This window comes from Cyrtonyx montezumae, unplaced genomic scaffold, assembly GCF_038088225.1.
Source record: "Cyrtonyx montezumae isolate F1298 unplaced genomic scaffold, pur_monq_1.0 scaffold_8, whole genome shotgun sequence".
NCBI classification, from domain to species: Eukaryota; Metazoa; Chordata; class Aves; order Galliformes; family Odontophoridae; genus Cyrtonyx; species Cyrtonyx montezumae.
This window is the reverse complement of record NW_027072089.1, coordinates 34,415,585-34,433,317: the sequence shown is the minus strand read 5'-3', so window position 1 is coordinate 34,433,317 and position 17,733 is coordinate 34,415,585. Positions and strand designations below refer to the sequence as shown.

The 17,733-nt window shown below is 37.6% G+C and overlaps 1 protein-coding gene across 1 annotated transcript in view; it reads left to right on the top strand.

The window, feature by feature from the left end:
- Positions 1 to 16,947, top strand: part of RAB2A (RAB2A, member RAS oncogene family) — a 39,548-nt gene extending 22,601 nt beyond the window's left edge. Inside the window, exons 4-8 of the mRNA XM_065751927.1 lie at positions 1,653 to 1,735; positions 3,105 to 3,197; positions 6,250 to 6,361; positions 13,524 to 13,592; positions 15,772 to 16,947. Of these exons, the coding sequence (XP_065607999.1) occupies positions 1,653 to 1,735; positions 3,105 to 3,197; positions 6,250 to 6,361; positions 13,524 to 13,592; positions 15,772 to 15,867 (453 nt within the window). The 3' untranslated portion in view covers positions 15,868 to 16,947. The remainder of the gene's footprint in view (positions 1 to 1,652; positions 1,736 to 3,104; positions 3,198 to 6,249; positions 6,362 to 13,523; positions 13,593 to 15,771) is intronic.
- The last annotated feature ends 786 nt before the right edge of the window (positions 16,948 to 17,733 follow it).

The window sequence follows — 17,733 nt, the reverse complement described above, 5'->3', positions numbered from 1 at the left end:
CCTGTGTTTGGTTATCTTAGTCTGTATAAAGATGGGCTTGGATTGGACTCTGTCCAAGTCCAGGTGTTAGCATATTCCAATTGAATTGAAACTGACAAATGTATTTTTTGTCTTCTGTAACTTATTCCAGTGGAGTGACTAAGACAAAATGTTTTATTCAACTGAAGTAACTAAAGGGTGCTTCTTGGAAACTGGTTGCTTAAAAATGTATTGTGCTCTAGATTCTGCTACTGTACGTTCTCACTGAGGAGCAGAATCTAGATCAGGGGTTCCTGAAATTCAGCAGAACTGTGCATTATGAAAGTACAGTGATTGTGAGAAAGTTCTCTCAACCTAAGTGTTATAGGTCTGGCTGAATCATAGATTAATATTTCATTCTCATTCCTCATAGTTTTAAATCAGAGTAATTTCCTGTAGTCGTAAAGATAACCATCTTACTGCATGTGTCATTTTTCAGCATTAACATTAGTGTTCCTTAATCATGCTGTGTGCTATCTTTGAATTAAACTAAAGCTTTTATTAATACTAGGTATTCGAGGTAAGTCTTTTTCTAGTAACTTACTCACTAGGATAACACTTCTGAAAAACTTGAGCACAGGAGCTTGAGGTTTGTAACTATGAATATGGATATTTCAGGGCTTTAATTTTTAATACAGGAGGGAAAAGGGTGATACCTTTGTCCTTCAGCTTTATCCACGTGAACTGTTCTACCTGCACTCTTTGAAATTGTTCTTATAAATGCAGAAAATGTTTTGGTTCGACTATTGCACATTAATGAGGGATATCTTGGTAAAGAAAACTCAAAACAGCTGTGGATTGTTGAAAGGCAATTAAAGTGTAAGCTGATCAATGTGTTCTTCTAAGAGCTGAGATTTTTTACAGAATATAGTTCTGTAGGAACTATCTAAATTCTAATTTGTAGTATATCACAAGTTTTTCACCAGTGGATGTGGAGACGACTGTTGCATCCTATGGCTGCTTGACACGTGTTATTTATCAAGTCCAGGGGAAATTGATTAGCTGTGGAGTAGAATTGTGTAGAATTGAATTCAAAACCATTTTCTGTTTTTCCATAATAAAATGATTACTGAAAGAATTCCATCTGAAGACTGTTGAAAGCTGGCTGCAGTTTATGATATAACGGATAAAATCTGCATCCTTGGCCTTCCAACAACCTTTACACCAGCAGATGGTGGGCGTAAAGATGTCATTCATCATTTATTTACAATGGGCTTTATTTATTCTAGTGTCAACAGCTGCCCCAGGGAGCGGGTTATTGAATTCAAATGTGAAGCTCTGGGTTATTTGCTTCCTTTCAAATTTGTCTTCAGAGCTTAGTTGCTAGGAGTCCATTCTGTGCTCTAATAATGATTCATGTATTGTGAAGCCATTCAGTAAATTGGGTTGTCAGGGATTGCCAAAAAAGGTTTAGAGGTCTTGTTCCGATTTTTTTTTTCTTTTAAGTGCAGTGTGCTGTAGTTGGTGCCTCCTCATGTGCCTTCTTTTGCCAGTGTTAGAGACTTTTCCCCAATTGTTCCCTCTCTGATGTCCCTCCATATGCCTCCTTGCCCCCACAAAAGTAGTAAGTTTATGGTTTTCATCAATGAAACATAAATTTGAGCTATGCAATAATGAAACTTTGTCTTCTGCAGGCAGGGCAGGAGTCCTTCCGTTCCATTACAAGGTCATACTACAGAGGGGCAGCAGGGGCTTTACTAGTGTATGACATTACAAGGTGAGGATATGGAGGAAGTGACAACTGTGCTAAAATTGTGTCTTTGTAGAATTGTACTATGATATATATAGCAGCTTTATAAATGTCTCATTTAGCATGGCTTTTTGTAGAAGTACTTGCAATCTAATATTTTATCACGTTAATTAAGTAATCAAAATCAATATATAGCCTATGTTCACTATGTATACTTCTGTATAAACTCAGAAAGAATGAATCAGAGCATTTTTGTAAACTATTTGACCATGACCATTCTACCTTTGTTGAGAAAGGCATTAAAATATTAATTCATTTTTTGTGTTTTTATTACCTTAAACTACATTTTTTTCTGTTACTGTGATGAACTTTTTACTCAGTTGCCATTCTGAAATAAATGAGTAAAAAGCAGCGAAATACCAGAGTCTGATTGCATAGAAATGCTCAGAAACTTCTACCAATGCTGTGTTCATCAAGTTGGGGAATATAGTTCTTAAGGTGTGATTTCAGAAGTGATTACGGTATTCCTGCAGTATTGAATGAAGTGTCTGTAACTCATATCTGCAAAACTATGGTGTGATTTTGTCTTATTATTTTCGTAAAAAATTATTATGATTGGATTGTGCAAATCTGTATGTTCCAGGGCGCCGTTAGATTGTGTGATTCCTTTTTGTGACTCTTGAGTCGCATTGCTGAATTAAGCAACAAGATTTCTTAGTTTCCCTTTTGTTCTCTGTTTATTTTTAAATGTCATAAAGCCAAATGTTCTTTCCAGTTGACTTCCAACAAATCAGTCCTTGATTCATAAGTAGGTGGCTTTATGCTTGTGAAATATTAAATGCACAAGCACGTTATTAATTATTTAGTGTACATTTTCTTGAAGATCTGTAACATTGTCATCTTGTACCTATCTTACTTTAAAACCTTTACTGCTAAATTCATTACTGAATTTATAAATTCAGAGAAAATGAGTGTCAACCTTTTCTTTTGCCAGAACCAGAATAAATATTACTGTGTGAGTAAGTGGCTGCTTGTATTGTTGTTTGAATTCATTTGAGAGTGTTACAGACTTCTAAAACTCCATTTGGCAGACTTTATCCATAGTGTATAACATCGCAGATTCTTAGAAGTTTACTCTTTGTAGTAAATGTTTTCAGTTACTCTTCAGACAGAGTTCATTAATGCTTTGTGTTTACTACATTTTTGTTTGCCTGTTTTCCCTCTCACAAAGTTACTAGTAGCTTTTATCCTTGAAGTGTAAGTAAATGAATGAATTGGTCGTTCAGGTAGAATGAAATGAATTCTCAGGTAGAGAAGCTGAATGAGGGAGGAGAGGAAGATTTTTTTATTATCGTTTTAAATAACTGCTTTAATTTTCCTTCTCTTCTGTACTCAGGAGGGACACTTTCAATCACTTGACAACTTGGTTAGAAGATGCTCGTCAGCATTCCAATTCCAACATGGTTATAATGCTTATTGGAAACAAAAGGTAAAATTTAACCAAATTATAATTTTGTAGATAGTAGAAATCTAAAACTTTTATCATTACTTTTCTTTCTTCCTGAATGATGATGATACCACGTGTAAGCACCTAGATCTGTCCCTCATAAAGGTAATATGGCTCCTTATTTGGATGTTTTAAAAATGGTTTACTTTTTCAGTTAAGAATCACAGTACAACAGTGGAAAGTACAAAAAATGTGTGCCTTGATAATTACACGGTGCTTCTGAACTTCTGTCTTGCTTCACGTTCTGTACATTCCAACTGGGAGTGGGGTCAGAAGTGTTTTAACCATGTCCTAGGGATTCAAAAGGCTTAAAAGTTGGTTAGCTGATTTGGAAACAGTTATCTGCTTGGTTTTTTTCATCAACTAGACTGTCTAGAGGTATGAAATGGTTCCCTATTGGTGCTGAGACTTTGACCTATATTGAAAGTCTTCCATAAATATTTTTATGGAATACATTAGGTTTATCTGTGATTTTTCTGGTTCTTGATTTACTGAACTGTAGCATCGTGTCTGGATTTTTAGTGGATGTTAGTGTGTTTTTTTTTAACATCAAAAGTATTATCTCAGAATGTAACAACCCATTAGTTACGGGTCTTCAGTTAAAGTCATCTCTGTGCCTGAGCAGTTCTTGAAGGTAAAGATGCCAGCTCAAGTAACTGTGTGTGCTTGTCACTTAAATTTTAATGAACATCTGGATCATTTCTTAGATAATACTGAGAAACTGTATTATTAGCTGTGTAGTAAGTATAGTCTACTTTTGCTAGTCTGGCCTGTTCACTTCTTGTTTTCTTCTTTTTCCTCCCCTTTTATTCCCTTCTGTTTTCTTCTCTCTATCCTTCTACCTTCCTTCCCCTCAAAAAAAAAAAAAAAAAAAAAAAACCCCACATGCTAAGCAGTAAGTAATTATAAAGTTTGCCCACATTTTTGTGTATAAGCAGTAAAATGACCTGCATAGCACTTTTCATTAGAGGAATGTGATAATCAGTCTTCAGAAATTGTTTCATTTATAAACTTTGGTAAGCCCATGATGTCAGATGACCAGCAGTTTTTATGTGAGCAAAATGGTGGCACTCAGAGAAGTGTGTACTGTTTACCTGCACGAGGTACTGTGAAAATAAAATAGATTTTAAGTTGCACGTGATGGTGTCACAGGAAGCAAGTGGTCTTTAACGAACTTTTTAAGGATATATCTTCAAGCCTCCAAGAGAAGGTTGGAAAGAATATTTCCTTCCTGCACTATCCTAGCAGCACGTTACAGGAGTTGTTACAGTAGAGCATATTGGTAGAGACGTGGAAGAATGTGTATACTAGCACAGTATTTTTACAAGAGCAAACTTTGCATTTTGGAATTCTTAAAAGCGCTTACAATACAGTTGTTCTGCCGACTTACTACCGAGTTTGAAGGGAGTTGAAAACTTAAGCTGAAATACAGAACCTGTTTTTTGAAAACATTAGAGTTGCTGGTATTAAAATGTGACAAATACTATACTTAATCTCCTTTCCAGAACAAAGCATAGCTATATTGATCTAGTAAGACCCAATGCTTCGAATTATTGGAATGGGATGTATGCAGAGAGGAAGACAGCTGTGGTCAGTAGAAGCAGTTGAAGCTCTTAAATGGATATCTTTAGATGCCGGTAATGAGTGGGTTATCACTGCAGTTTTCATGCAATAGTACCATTTCAAATAAGAATAATTATTTCTGTTTTAGCGTGGAGATAGCAATGTAGCAAGTCAAGTTTTAAATAAGGTATTCTTGAGGGAGTGCAGTAGTGGCAATGAATACATCTAGTTCAAGTATGCCATGTTGTACAGCTGTCTCAGGGACATGAGGATGAACACCTTGTTTAGGTTATCTGAAGCTGAGGTACTGGAAGTGCTTACGGACTGTGAGCATCAAAGTTAATTTTTTGTCTGGAGAAAACAATCCTTGTATCCTTATCTTCAGAGGCTCCTTGTTTAAGTGATGTATCGAGTAGTCTTGGCTCCAAAATTTATCTGAGCTAGCATGTAGTTGTAAAAATAGCAAGAACCTGCTTTGCTGCAAAATAAATACCACAGTGAGTGAAACTTACATTCAGTGTATGTGTAATTACGAGGTTGGTAGCCCAGTATGATGTTTCTTACTAGAACTCCAGCTGCAGATAAAATCTATGTATTTGCAATCAGTTTAGTTTGAGATTAAGTATCTAAGAATGGCTTTATATGTGCAATTTAAAAGCAGCTTTATTTATATCTATAAAATACTATTTATGTACTAAAAAAAATGGCATTATTACTGCTCGGGATGTAATATATTTAGAGGGACAGAAGCTCTGGACATCCCTGTTCCTAAGGAAGCTTTAAAAACGAGGAATGCAATGCTAATGTGTCCACATGACCTAGAGAGTTGAATTTGGTATTAGCTGTCCAGTCCAGTAAACTGTTATTAATATTAGTTAACTTTTTTATAGGCTTCTCAGAAAGCAGGAAACAAGAAATTGTGTTACAGTGACTTCTGCTGTTAAAGGGCTTGGTCAAAACCTAAATGCTAGGGGTGTCAGGAGGAAATGAACAATGTAGTTCAGTATAATTATTTCTGTCCCTAGGTTTTGCCCTACTAAAAAGGCCTAAATAAGAAGTTTTCCTGAGTAGAAAAATATTAACTGGAGGATTTGATTCTCTTAATAAATGTTTTATAGAAGTCTGTTACCATTTCAGCTTTGCATTGTGGTTTGGTAGATACTAGAAAAGTGATGATTACCTAAATTGACAATCTCTAAAGTTAACGTTCTAAGGAATGGCTAGATAAGTATATTTGTATCCTTTTAAAAGGCATTTAGTAAACTTTGATAATTCCATATCAGCTAGAGCTCAGGTGTGATGTCTGTGCCTATTCTCTGTACTGTAAGCGCTAAGTTTATAGAAATTATACTTTGTATCAAGGCTTGAGTATATTTTTGTATGTATGTAAGTTCTTATGGGGGCTGTTCACTTATAAGCATGTCTTTGAACAATGGACAGACCAAGTGAGTAACTTTTTTTTTCCATTTAGTGATTTAGAGTCTAGACGAGAAGTCAAGAAAGAAGAAGGTGAAGCATTTGCACGAGAGCATGGGCTTATCTTTATGGAGACGTCTGCCAAAACTGCTTCCAATGTAGAGGAGGTAACTTCGCTTAACACTGGCGTTTTTGTACAACAGTCACGTTGAGTTGCATTGTGTAGTTTGTACAGATGCTGTTCCTTTAGGGTTTGGATTTACTAACTTGAATTAACTACTTTTTAATTTATAGTATGAGAATGATGTGGTCTAAATTATATAATTCTGTGCAGTCAGATATTGTTGAGATTCCAGTACCTAATGTACTTCTTAAAAATACTTGACCAGTGAAGTGAGTATACCAGTCTGTCTCAAAATTTTAAAATTGAAACTAGAATGAATTTGCTAGTCCAAAGCAAGAAAAACTCAGTGTCCTGTACAGATCTAACCTGTTCTTAAAGACCTTTAATATTTCACGTACTCCTCAGAGCAAGCTATTGCGATGTGGGTTTGTTTTTTGTTTTTTTTCTTGCCCAATCCTTATTTCTACCACTGTGTAGTACCTTAGTCAGTGTCTAGCCACAGTAACAGTACTGTGTCCTTTTTGGTGCTTGGATCTTAAGGCAATTTTAAAATGTTCTTTGGGTTCTGAGAGGCTGTGGATGCCCCTTCCCTGGAAACATTCAAGGCCAGGCTGGATGGGGCTTTGAGCAACCTGGTCTAGTGCAAGGTGTCCCTGCCTATAGCAGGGGGTTGGAACTAGATGACCTTAAAGGTCTCTTCCAACCCAAACCATTCTATGATTTCTCAGGATTATTATCTATTAGCCTACATCTCAGATGGGAATGTTTAGCAGTGGAGAATATGAATAATGTTGTATGTCCTGTTAGCTGTTCATCTAGAGCAGGGCTATTATGGGAGGCTGATACCCTGTTTGCCCAATAGGCCATTGAGTGAAAGGTAGACATAGGCTTTTCCTTTGTAGCTTCTGTAGAGGTTTCTAAGAAATGAGTGTGGCTACAGAGTTAAACCATCACATTACGTATGGAGTGTGATGGGGCGAAAGCTTCCCAGTCATTAGGATAAAAGGGCTGGAGGGAAGGTTTTATTGGACTGACGGTTGTTAAACTGCTGACAGAAGACCAGTTTTGGTGTCTCTTCAGCCATATCATATTTGTAGAAAGCTTTTTTGTTTTTGACCACTTCTTTTTAGTTTCTCCCTGTAGTCATCAATACAGGTAAAGAGCTATCAACATAATGTGGCTTTTTGAGTGCTCATTTTCTTCACAGTTTTCTGAGCTGTCTAAATTAGTCATTTCTTTGTTTACAATTCTGTTAAAATAATGTTTTAAAAGTTTTGGAGGTGTTTTGTAATGCATACTCCAAACATGCCTGTTGACTTTCTCGGATCAGGATACCTAATGAAATCTGAATGTGAAACGTGGAACTTTTTTCCTTTAAGCTGAAAGTAACCTAGTGTTAACTTTAACATTTAGTTACTGTATGTTACTTCTCTATCATATTCACAACTCGTAGGCATTGTGTGTGTTTTCTTATAGTGTGCTCTGAGGTACCATTTGAGGAACTCAATGTCTTATGTTCTTACTTTTCTCCTAAGAGAGCACTGTGATACCTACAAGTAAGCTTTTCACTAGCATATGAACCATTCTGCATTTCAGACCTTGCAGTTCAGGATCTCATTTGAGTTTGACTTGCATATCACTGACTCCTGGTGAGAGAATTGGTTTCAATAAGTTGTTTCCCCTATCGATGGGATTATTTAGTCCTATGCCAAGTTTTCATCTTCAGCTATTGTTTTTGTTGTTCTAAGTTGTCTGCTTATAAATGGAATGCATTAATGCATTCTCTGTTCAGGATAAAAACTGAATGGATTAACCATGTCACCTCAGCAATGGAGTACTTCAGCTACATACAGCTGGATGGTCCTTGGACAGTTTTGTTCCAGCTGTAACTTAATTTGCTCTTCAGACAGTTTCTTTCATACTTAAATAGAAAATGAATATTCAAACACCCTGAATTTTCAGGAGGGGTACTGCTCAGACACAGATAAGGGAAGAAAGCCTTTGTAATAGTCTACTGAGTAAAAATTAAAGTCCTACAGAAAGATGACTATTATCAGCTTCCAAATTAGAACTGATGTTTCCTAGAACTGCATTTTTCCTCTCTTTATATACAGCTGCCAGCACACACCAGCTGTTTGACCTGGTGATCTGGTTAGCAGAGGTTTAGTTATTAGAAGTTGAAATTTGAGGTGTTAGTAGCTCTGATAGAAAAGTGACACATACGATGTAATCTGACTAGAACTTGAAAAGCAGTGATTTCTTGTTTGTGAAAGATCTTTGTGTAAATTAGGTTTTACTTAAGTTGTTTCAGAACCAGTATATCTTGGAGTTTCTTGATGTCCAGGTTCTATCTCACTTCAGCTGTGAGAAGCTGTTCAGGAATGTGTCCTAACTTAGGACTTCGGGGCATAGTGAGGCATCATCAGAATAAAAACCCCTAGCTGAGGTTTCCAGGCTTTATAGAGGAGCATGAGAAGGATAATTTGGCTTCCTGTGGGAGCCATAGATTTTGCTGGACAGATGGATCCTCAGTTCCAGGGTTTTAGCTTGTTTTTTTTTTTTTTTTTCCTCAAATGCTCCATCCTTCCTGAGATATTTCAGGATCTAGTTAATATGCTTCTTTCCAACAAGTTTGCCAGAGATTGCACAAGCGAGCTGCTGTTCTGGGTCTGTGAACCTTCACTTTAAAGCTACAGATGTGCTAGGACACGTGTGTGGTGCGGATTCACTATATAGTACTTCTCTACTGCATGATAATTAACTCCTCTGTAACCATCTCAGTGTCCCAGGCATTTTTCTGAGGATCATTTAGCAGTGAGGAGCTCTGTCTTACTGTGCATAAAGCAGTGGCTCATCTGGGATCCCATCCTATTGAGCAGCCGTATGGAGCCACTTACACTCTGGGATGCAGAATGCCCTACTGGGTAAATCTGTGGTCCATATTGTTACACTTTCCAAATGCATCCTTCAGTTATAGGGTAATGATAGGGAAGAGGAAGTAGGGAACAAGGAATTCTAGCTCTTGGTTGACCACAGAGGTGAAGATCACACTTCAGAATTTGTGAGATGTGTAGCGGTTAAGTGTTGTTTTATTTTTTATGTTTTCTTACAATTAATAATGAATTAAAACTGATTTGTATCTCAAAGCACTAAATGTAACTTCGGTATAGCCACTAGAGGGCAGCATATTACCTGAACTGGAAATGCAGAACCCAGTATGTATTTATTTTAAGCAAAGCACTTGAAAATATGAGTTTGGAAAAGGAAGTATCAGTTACGAGTTTTTTGTGTGTGCAGCCTGCAACTAAGTCATCAAATACTCATCGTGGCAATAGGTTTCTGAGAGAGAGTGACGTTGCACTTTGCAAATGTGGAAAATGCATCTCTTTAAAGTCATTTGCACATCTTGACACATCTGCCAAGTGAAAACTAAATCTGGCTGTTCCATAACATGCATTCTGGTGCCTGTATCTTACTGCTATTCCTACGTATATCTCAGATGTGACAAAAGGAGCAGGAATTTATTTCCTTTGCTGTCAGCATTGTGTGATTGTTTTTACCGGTAATAAACTCATTCTTCCTGGTTTTGTCTCAAGGGTGGCAAACCTACCTTACTTGTTTACTTTGTCTGATAAAATGGATGTTAAACTTGATTTAATTTTACAGTCAGTGTTTTTGAGGAGTAATTTATTTTAAATTCTGTATCTGCGCTGTTGGATGGTTGTTCTTTTGGGCACTTTGAGACTTCTTGCTTTCCATCAGCAGTATGATGTAGGAAACTCCTTATGCGAGTGTCTGAAGTGATTATACATTCATGTGTTGTAACTTAAAGCCATGCTTTGTTTGCTTTGCACTAAGTGCAGGTGACCCAACAGGCTGATCACATTGTACAGGACTCACTTTTCCCACTTGCACTGTAATGTAGGTTTCCTCAGCATGGTTTTACTCTTGTCAGTGTTTCGGAACCTATTTGTAAGTGGATACAATGGAAAAATGTGATGAAGGGAATCACAAAATAACTTCTTCAAACCTTTTTTGAAGATGTAGAACGGGTAATTAAGCATAAAACATCAGTAGCTTTCGTGATTTAGGAAGAGTAGAACCGAGAAGTAAGCACTAAATGTAGGTATATTCCAGAAGTTACACTGTTCTCTTTAAATTTCCTCGAATGTAGCCTGAAATTTGTATATTTGGAAGTCTTCCATGCTCTGTTTGCAGAACTCAACTCTTCCTTTCATGAGCAATGTAAGTACAGTAGGAGCTCACTGTCTTTTCAAGTGACAACATACAAGGCCAGAATGAATCTAGTACCGCCTGTCCTGAGGTGGTGGGAATAAACCTGCACGGACATGAGCTTAACTAAGGTAGAGGGGCTGGAGTGTATTTGTACTATGCTTTAGTGGCAGCGGTCTTACCAGGATGTGCAGTACCACTGCAGTAGGCTTTATAGGCAGCCAGCCTGAGTCCGTGAGGGTTTCCTGATTGAAGTCTTGTGTTGTATAGAAGCGGCTCAACTGCACCTGGATCCAGACTGGCATATGAAGTGCTACAGCTGTGTTCTTGCAGTTCCCTGCACATAGTTTAATAAATCCAAATTGGGTTTGAGGGGGAACAGCTCTGCCTTTTTGTATCCATGGCTCAGTTAATCTGCAAACAGGATAAACTGCCCACAAGTAATGTAGAGTTTATAGTATACTGTACATTCCAGATAAGAGTTAGGACAGGCAATCTAGAAAGAGATTTTTAGAGGAAGCCAATTAGACAGAGTTCACCTTCTTGTCCTTGCTAATTGGGACACTAGCGTACAGTGCCAACATCTGATAGAATATTCTTAAAGTGACTGCAGTGCTTTTTTAGCAGCATTCTCAGGTGGTTATTTCAAGTCCACTTGTACTTTGAAGCATAAGCTTCCTTAAAATACGTGGATGCAAAAAACAAATGGATGTCTCAAGGGGTGCAAGTCTTTCTGTGACTGATTAGTAGTAGCTTTCAGAATCCATGCTAACTGAAGAAAAGCCAAGAAGTAGATTTATTAGTTGCTATAGTCTCATGAAACCATAGTTTTCAAATAGGAACTGTTTATATGTGGCCCAGCGTAGCTTGGCGTTTTGCCATTCAGACACTGCTGCGTGCCATTTTAACACTAATGCTTGGCAAACTTGAATCACAGTCACAAATCTGATAATCACGTGATATCTTTTCCAGATTATTGAAATGATAGAACTGAGGTAAATGGAATATTTTGATATATATATTTTCAGACCAAGGCTTTCTCAGGAAACGTGTTTAAATGTTAAGATACACCACCTGTACTAAACTCAGTATGCTTTTTTTCTCTGCTTTGCACAGTAGTTATATAATAACTGTGCTGAATGGGGGGTGGCCCAGGTATTGTTAAATCACACTGCATTTCCCCATGAGCTTTTTTCATTTTTGTGAGGATAAATGCATTTTTGCTGTGATGTCTTCTTGAATGTAGCACCCAAAAGATACTTCAGATTCTGTTGTTAGTTTGGAGTTTGTAATCTGATAAAATTCTTGGTGGCAGGTCTGAAGCAGTTTTTATAGATGTAATTTAATTCTTGTGAAATGAATTCCAAGAGCCTCAGTATACTTAGCCAGCACTGGTTCTGTAATTGTTAGATGTGCCAATTGTTAAGTGCTTGTTTACATGAAGTTATCATAACATATTTTTAAGACTTCAAGTTCTGTTTAATACCCTTCTTAAACGAAAGCAAGCACGTGTCCTCAGATCCCAGCTGTGAGTTTCCAGAGTTCGTGACACATGCCTTTCAACAAGCACACACATGAGGTTGTTAGAACAATTTGTGTGTTATCAGAAATCAAGATAAGCTTGAATTTTTTTCTCTTATATTGAAAACTTCAGTTTCTGAGAAATCTGAATCAATTCGTAGTTGGCTGGGAGTCAATTTTTCTCCTCAACTCTAATGCATGTTTGAAAAACGAACTCACTTCCTAAGTGCCTTGTGAATCTGCAATGATTAATTCTTCTCATTATTTTGCTGCAAATTCTCATGACCCTCTGTGATGATTCGATCACCCACTTAGAGTTTATGCATATTCATATCTTTCCGCTCCTGCTGCAGTCGTTCAAGTCTCCTTCACTGGCTGTGGTGTGTGCTTGGTGCAGTAATTGAGCTGCAGTAGATTGATTACTCTGGGGAGCTGTAAGGCCTTTAAAGGTGAAAACATATCAGTCCTGTTAATTAGGAAACAAAGCTCTGGTGGCAAGTTCAGCAGTCAAATGCTTCCAGTGTAGAAATGAGGAAAGGTATGATTTGTTCCTCTCCATGAACCCTGTTTACTTTTTTATATTTGAATTAGAACGGTATTTGCAGTAACGGCCTGTGCAGAAGATAGCATACCCTGTATGGTTGTGTAGTGATGGTATTTTAAAGGAAAAATATCTGTATGCTTGATATTGCTTGCCATCATTAGCTGCTGTTCATCACCTCTTAAATTATACTTTGTCTTAGGCATTATCTGAGATATAAAGTTAAATGTGGGATGAAAGACAGAATTGTTGATCTTAAACTTTAACCAAAGCCATCTATATATCATTCACTCTTTCAGACCTACAGTCGTAGTCTTTAACCCTGAATTAACATAATAAATTTTCAGAAATCATAATAATATTTGGGTTCTTTCTTTTCTATTATGAAGATGTCTATTTCCCACCATGTGCAAGATTAATTAAAGGGAATGTGTTCTTAAAATTAGGTGAATATTAAATGATAGCATAAGGTTTCATCCAGCAGACAGCATCCTTACATCATCATTGTAAGTACCCTGTGGTTTTATGTTGCTAAGCACTCTAATCTAGAGTGGCCTATTACAAAGATATTAAGGGTAGGGGAAACCATCTGCCACACAATCTATCCATAAGGGTCAGAAATAAATAATTTAAAAGTAATTTGTATATATTTTTTCCCCCTGTAATTACTGGACAACAGATTGTAGAATATAGTTGTTAGGAACAGGCTGCTGTTTTTGTAAACAGCATATGATCCGTTGCTACTTCAGGGTAGGTTAGGGATGCTGTTGGCATACCTGTTCTCCTCAGGTCAGAGGGAAAGGTCTTGCTGAATTAACTATACATGAGGTGGAGTACACTTAGTATATGTTACACCAGGATATCACATTGACTGGTCTTCTATTTTTTTTTTTTATCCCTTCTGTTGTAGGCATTTATTAACACTGCAAAGGAGATCTACGAGAAAATCCAGGAAGGAGTTTTTGACATAAATAACGAGGTAACTTTTACTACTCTAAACACTTTATTTATTTTCTTTCTTTCTTTAAGGTACAAAATTCACCTTCCTTAGAATGCTGGACAGTAAAGTATTTGTCCATTCCATTTGGATATAGAATTGTCTGCTATTGTGATAAAAATGGATTAAAATAAGTGACCCTATCCATCCATGAAGCAGCACAAAATAATATAAATCCCCAAAAGAGAAGAAAATCCACTTTCATCCACTTCTCCATATGGTGTCATCTGTTTTCAAAGATAATTTTCCACTATGTAAATGGAGGACCATGTTGATATGCCAGATGCACTCTATGAGCTGTCCAGTGCAGGGGAGGGATTGCTTTGAGAGTTACATAAAAGACTTTTGAAATGTTCCTGGTTTAGGTGGCTGGATTCTGTAGGGAATAAAAGATTAGCCATTTTGTCTATGCACATTACTGAAATTACAGATTATCAGGGCTGGTCTCTTTGGCTTGTATTTGTGGGGGCTTTGGCATGGAGCAGGGAACCCTTCTGTATTGCAAGAGCCAGGAAGGCCCTGTGATATCTCTTAAATTCTGAAATGACAGTGCTGTTGAAAATGTTGAGCAGACACAAGGTAGGGTCATGTCTATAGGAAAAGCAAGCTGAAATTCTGAGTTAGTGGAAATAAATATCCGTTAGGGTCATACAAATTCTCAGGTAGAATTTACGTGAAACATAAAACAGTTCAGCTTTGGCAGTGTTACGTGTCAGTTATCTATGGTGCACAAGTTTCTTACTCCGTGTCTCTAAATGTCATTGTTAAGATACTTAGCAAAAGTTGTATGTGGGAATCTGCGCTCCTTCTCTGTTGAGGACCGTGAGTCTGACGCTCCTTTCTAGCCTGATGGTCCTTGCATAAGTGTTCAGAGAGCGGCGAAGGAACTGCCAGGACTCAGTTAAACTCACTTGTTTCTGCTCAGTGTAGGCATAATTGCCAACATGAGGTAATTTTGACCAATAAAAATCCTGCTGTAGTGATTTCACAGAAGTGATGAAATACTTCAGCAGTATGAAGTTTTTGCATTGGGAAACTTGGAGCTAAGACTTCAGCAGTAATGATTCAGGCACTAATGTGGACTGAAAAATGTGGGTGTGCATATATGGTGTTTTGGCAAAGCACCCCAATAGTTCAGCTTAGTGGTAAGAATGTTAAAATTGCCTGTAACATTTTATAAAGAAAATACACAGCACAATATAAATTGGACAGTAATCGGTGTCTGAGAAAGCATGCTCGTTCTGTCTGTCGAGTTTCATATAGTAGCTGATTGCTTTACTGTGCCTTATGGAGCTTTGATTGCAATATGCTGTCAGGAGCCAACAGTCCGTGCTATTTCTTTGGCTTTATGCCAGGTCTGGCTCCTTGATTCCTCAAGAAGTTGCTACCAGCCCAGAGGGGGCAAAACCAATGAGCCATAGGGCATGCTTTTTATTAAAGAGGAGTCAAAGAGCGAAAAGAAACCACATCAGCTGCTGTCAATACTGAGCTAGTGCCAGAAACCCCAAGGCTACTACTGTTGCAGAACAACTGCCAAGCACTATAAATCTGAGATTTACTGTGACGCAAAGTTTCCTTAAGAGCTTAATTTCTGAAGCTACTGTATTACTTTTCTCAAAGTGCTGTATTTTTAGGTAAAATCCACTTGAGGGAGTGAGGGTTAAGATATAAGTGTGATTTTGATGAATGAAAGAGCTACGCTGTGTGTGGGTTCTTGGCAAGTAGCCACGTCTTTCGGGATCATAGAAATTATTGATGACACAGAACACTCGTATGCCCTTAGCCCGTACAGCTGATTCAACACAGAAGGAAATGCTGTCTGGAGAGGAAAAGTTTTATACTAAACTATTAAACTAATAGAGGTTTTGGTGAGAGGGGGGAGGCTGCATGTTCCTGGCAAATGCTGGGTAATTTTAAAGCCTTTTGCCATGCAGTATTCACATGCGATTCCTACTGTGTTTTCATGCTAGGAGCTTAAGGTACAAAGTCTAACACGGCAATAAAATTTAAATAAGGAAAGAAACTTCCTTTAAACTATACTTAAATGTTGCTAAGCAAAAAGAAAAACATTGCTGTATTTACTGCGTGTGTTGGGAGAAGAGCTTTTCGGGTGTATTTAGTGTTGTGCAATAATTATACTGTGTATTGAACTTCATTTCAGGCAAACGGCATAAAAATTGGCCCTCAACATGCTGCTACTAACGCAACACTTGCAGGCAATCAGGGAGGACAACAAGCTGGTGGAGGCTGCTGTTGAGCCCGTTTGTACTTTCTAGCTGCCTAGATGGGGCCTACTAACTTGTTTGTTCACCCTTCCCTCCCTCCCCCTGCCCCGCTCGCCTCCACTGCAATTCAACTGAGACATGAAACTTGTAAGTTGGTTTCCTGTTGCAGAAGAAGACTTTATCCTTCAAACTCTTGTATAACTTTGAATAAATGGTTAATGTTCACTTAAAGACAGATTTTGGAGATTGTATTCATATCTATTACGTTTAATTTCTAGGTCAATTGATGTGATTATTTTTGTTAAATGTTGTCTTGTGCCCTTGACTACGAACTGAATTGTATTAAACACTACAAAGTCATCTGAGTATTTTAATCAATTTGTGTAGTTAGGTTTCCCAGTTCCTGCGGTTACCTAATGTTTAATATTGTAGAGCTGTCCTCAAGTTTTTTGTCAATTTTCAAGGCTATAAAGAGAAGCAGAAGGACTCTTTTAATTCTGTATTTATCACTTTCTGTATATATAGTTTAATAACCTGCTTGGGTGTACTTGCCAAGCTAGAATTCTTTAATGCATTTGCATAAATTCTATACTACTTAAAGCTTGAGAACTACAGGAGCATTAATAGAAATCGCTTGGACGCTAAATTTTAAGCCTTTTTGACATTGTTAGCATGTTCATCCTCCCCTGTCATTATCCTCAAGTCCAAGAAAAATGCTTAATGTATATTACTAGAGGCTACATACGTGCTATCTATTTTAATGCCAAATGTTTGCTGTTTGCCCACAATATCCACAGCACCTCTTCAGAAATGGATTAGCTGTTTGCCTTAACGAATACTGTAGGTAAAAACAGAGTGCGAATGAAAAGTAGAGGAGGAGTTGATAAACCTAAAATGACACATTATAAAAAGGTTGATCTTTTCTTAATGTTTTTTCTTGTTTACCACTTGATTTCTAGGTATATTTTTCATGCAAGGACAGTTTTTTCAACCTTAAATGTACAGTGGTTGTGTAAAGTTTTCTTTTAGTGACAACTTGTAATCCTAAATATATGGTAAGCATCTTGTCTATTGTGAAGAGGGTGTGAAAATAAAATCTGCCAGTTTGGAAATCTTGATGAAAATCAAATCTGGAAATGCTTTGGCACTCATCGCGGTGGGGAGGAGCGGGGGGGTGTTCTGCCTCGAATGAAAGGGTTGCAACAGTACAAAATGAAGTCCTGTGTTTAAGTGTCTCTGTTAAAGTACAGAATGCTCATGTCACCTTTCCTACAAATGATGGAGCAACAGTTTCCACCTCATCCTGTTTATATCAGTTGCAGATTAAAGGGTGGCAGTAATGGTAGGCCATGCTTCATGTATCTAAAGGAAAATAAAATGACCGCTGAACTTTTGTCTTACTGGACCAATACTGACTGCACCACTGCACTGGGAAACGTGGATCCTCACCTCATCCATTCTAATTGTGAAAACCGAAACATCAAAATGAATGAATTCCAGTCTGATAGGTGTAACACAGCGATGGTTCTGAGATTAAATAAAGTTTAACCAACGTGTGGAACCTTTTGTTTCTATACTGGGGGAAGGGACAGCCACTGAGGATTTGTTAGCTACGGACTCAGATGTTTCTTGCTTGTATAGTTGTGTTCAGCTGTGTGTTCCCCCTCGTCACTGCCAGCTCTTAGCTGTGTATTATGTATTTGGATTCACAAAGCACAAACACTGCTTCAGTTAAGTTTGAAAATTGTTGCATGACAATAAAAACCATAGGGCTGAATTGCGGCGATGCTTAGAGAAAACTGGCTTGTGTTGACTAGCTCCTCCCAAAGAAAAAGGAGCAAATGAGATTACTTGCTTGAATTTACCTGCTTGAGGGTTTGGGGAACTGGCAACGCTTC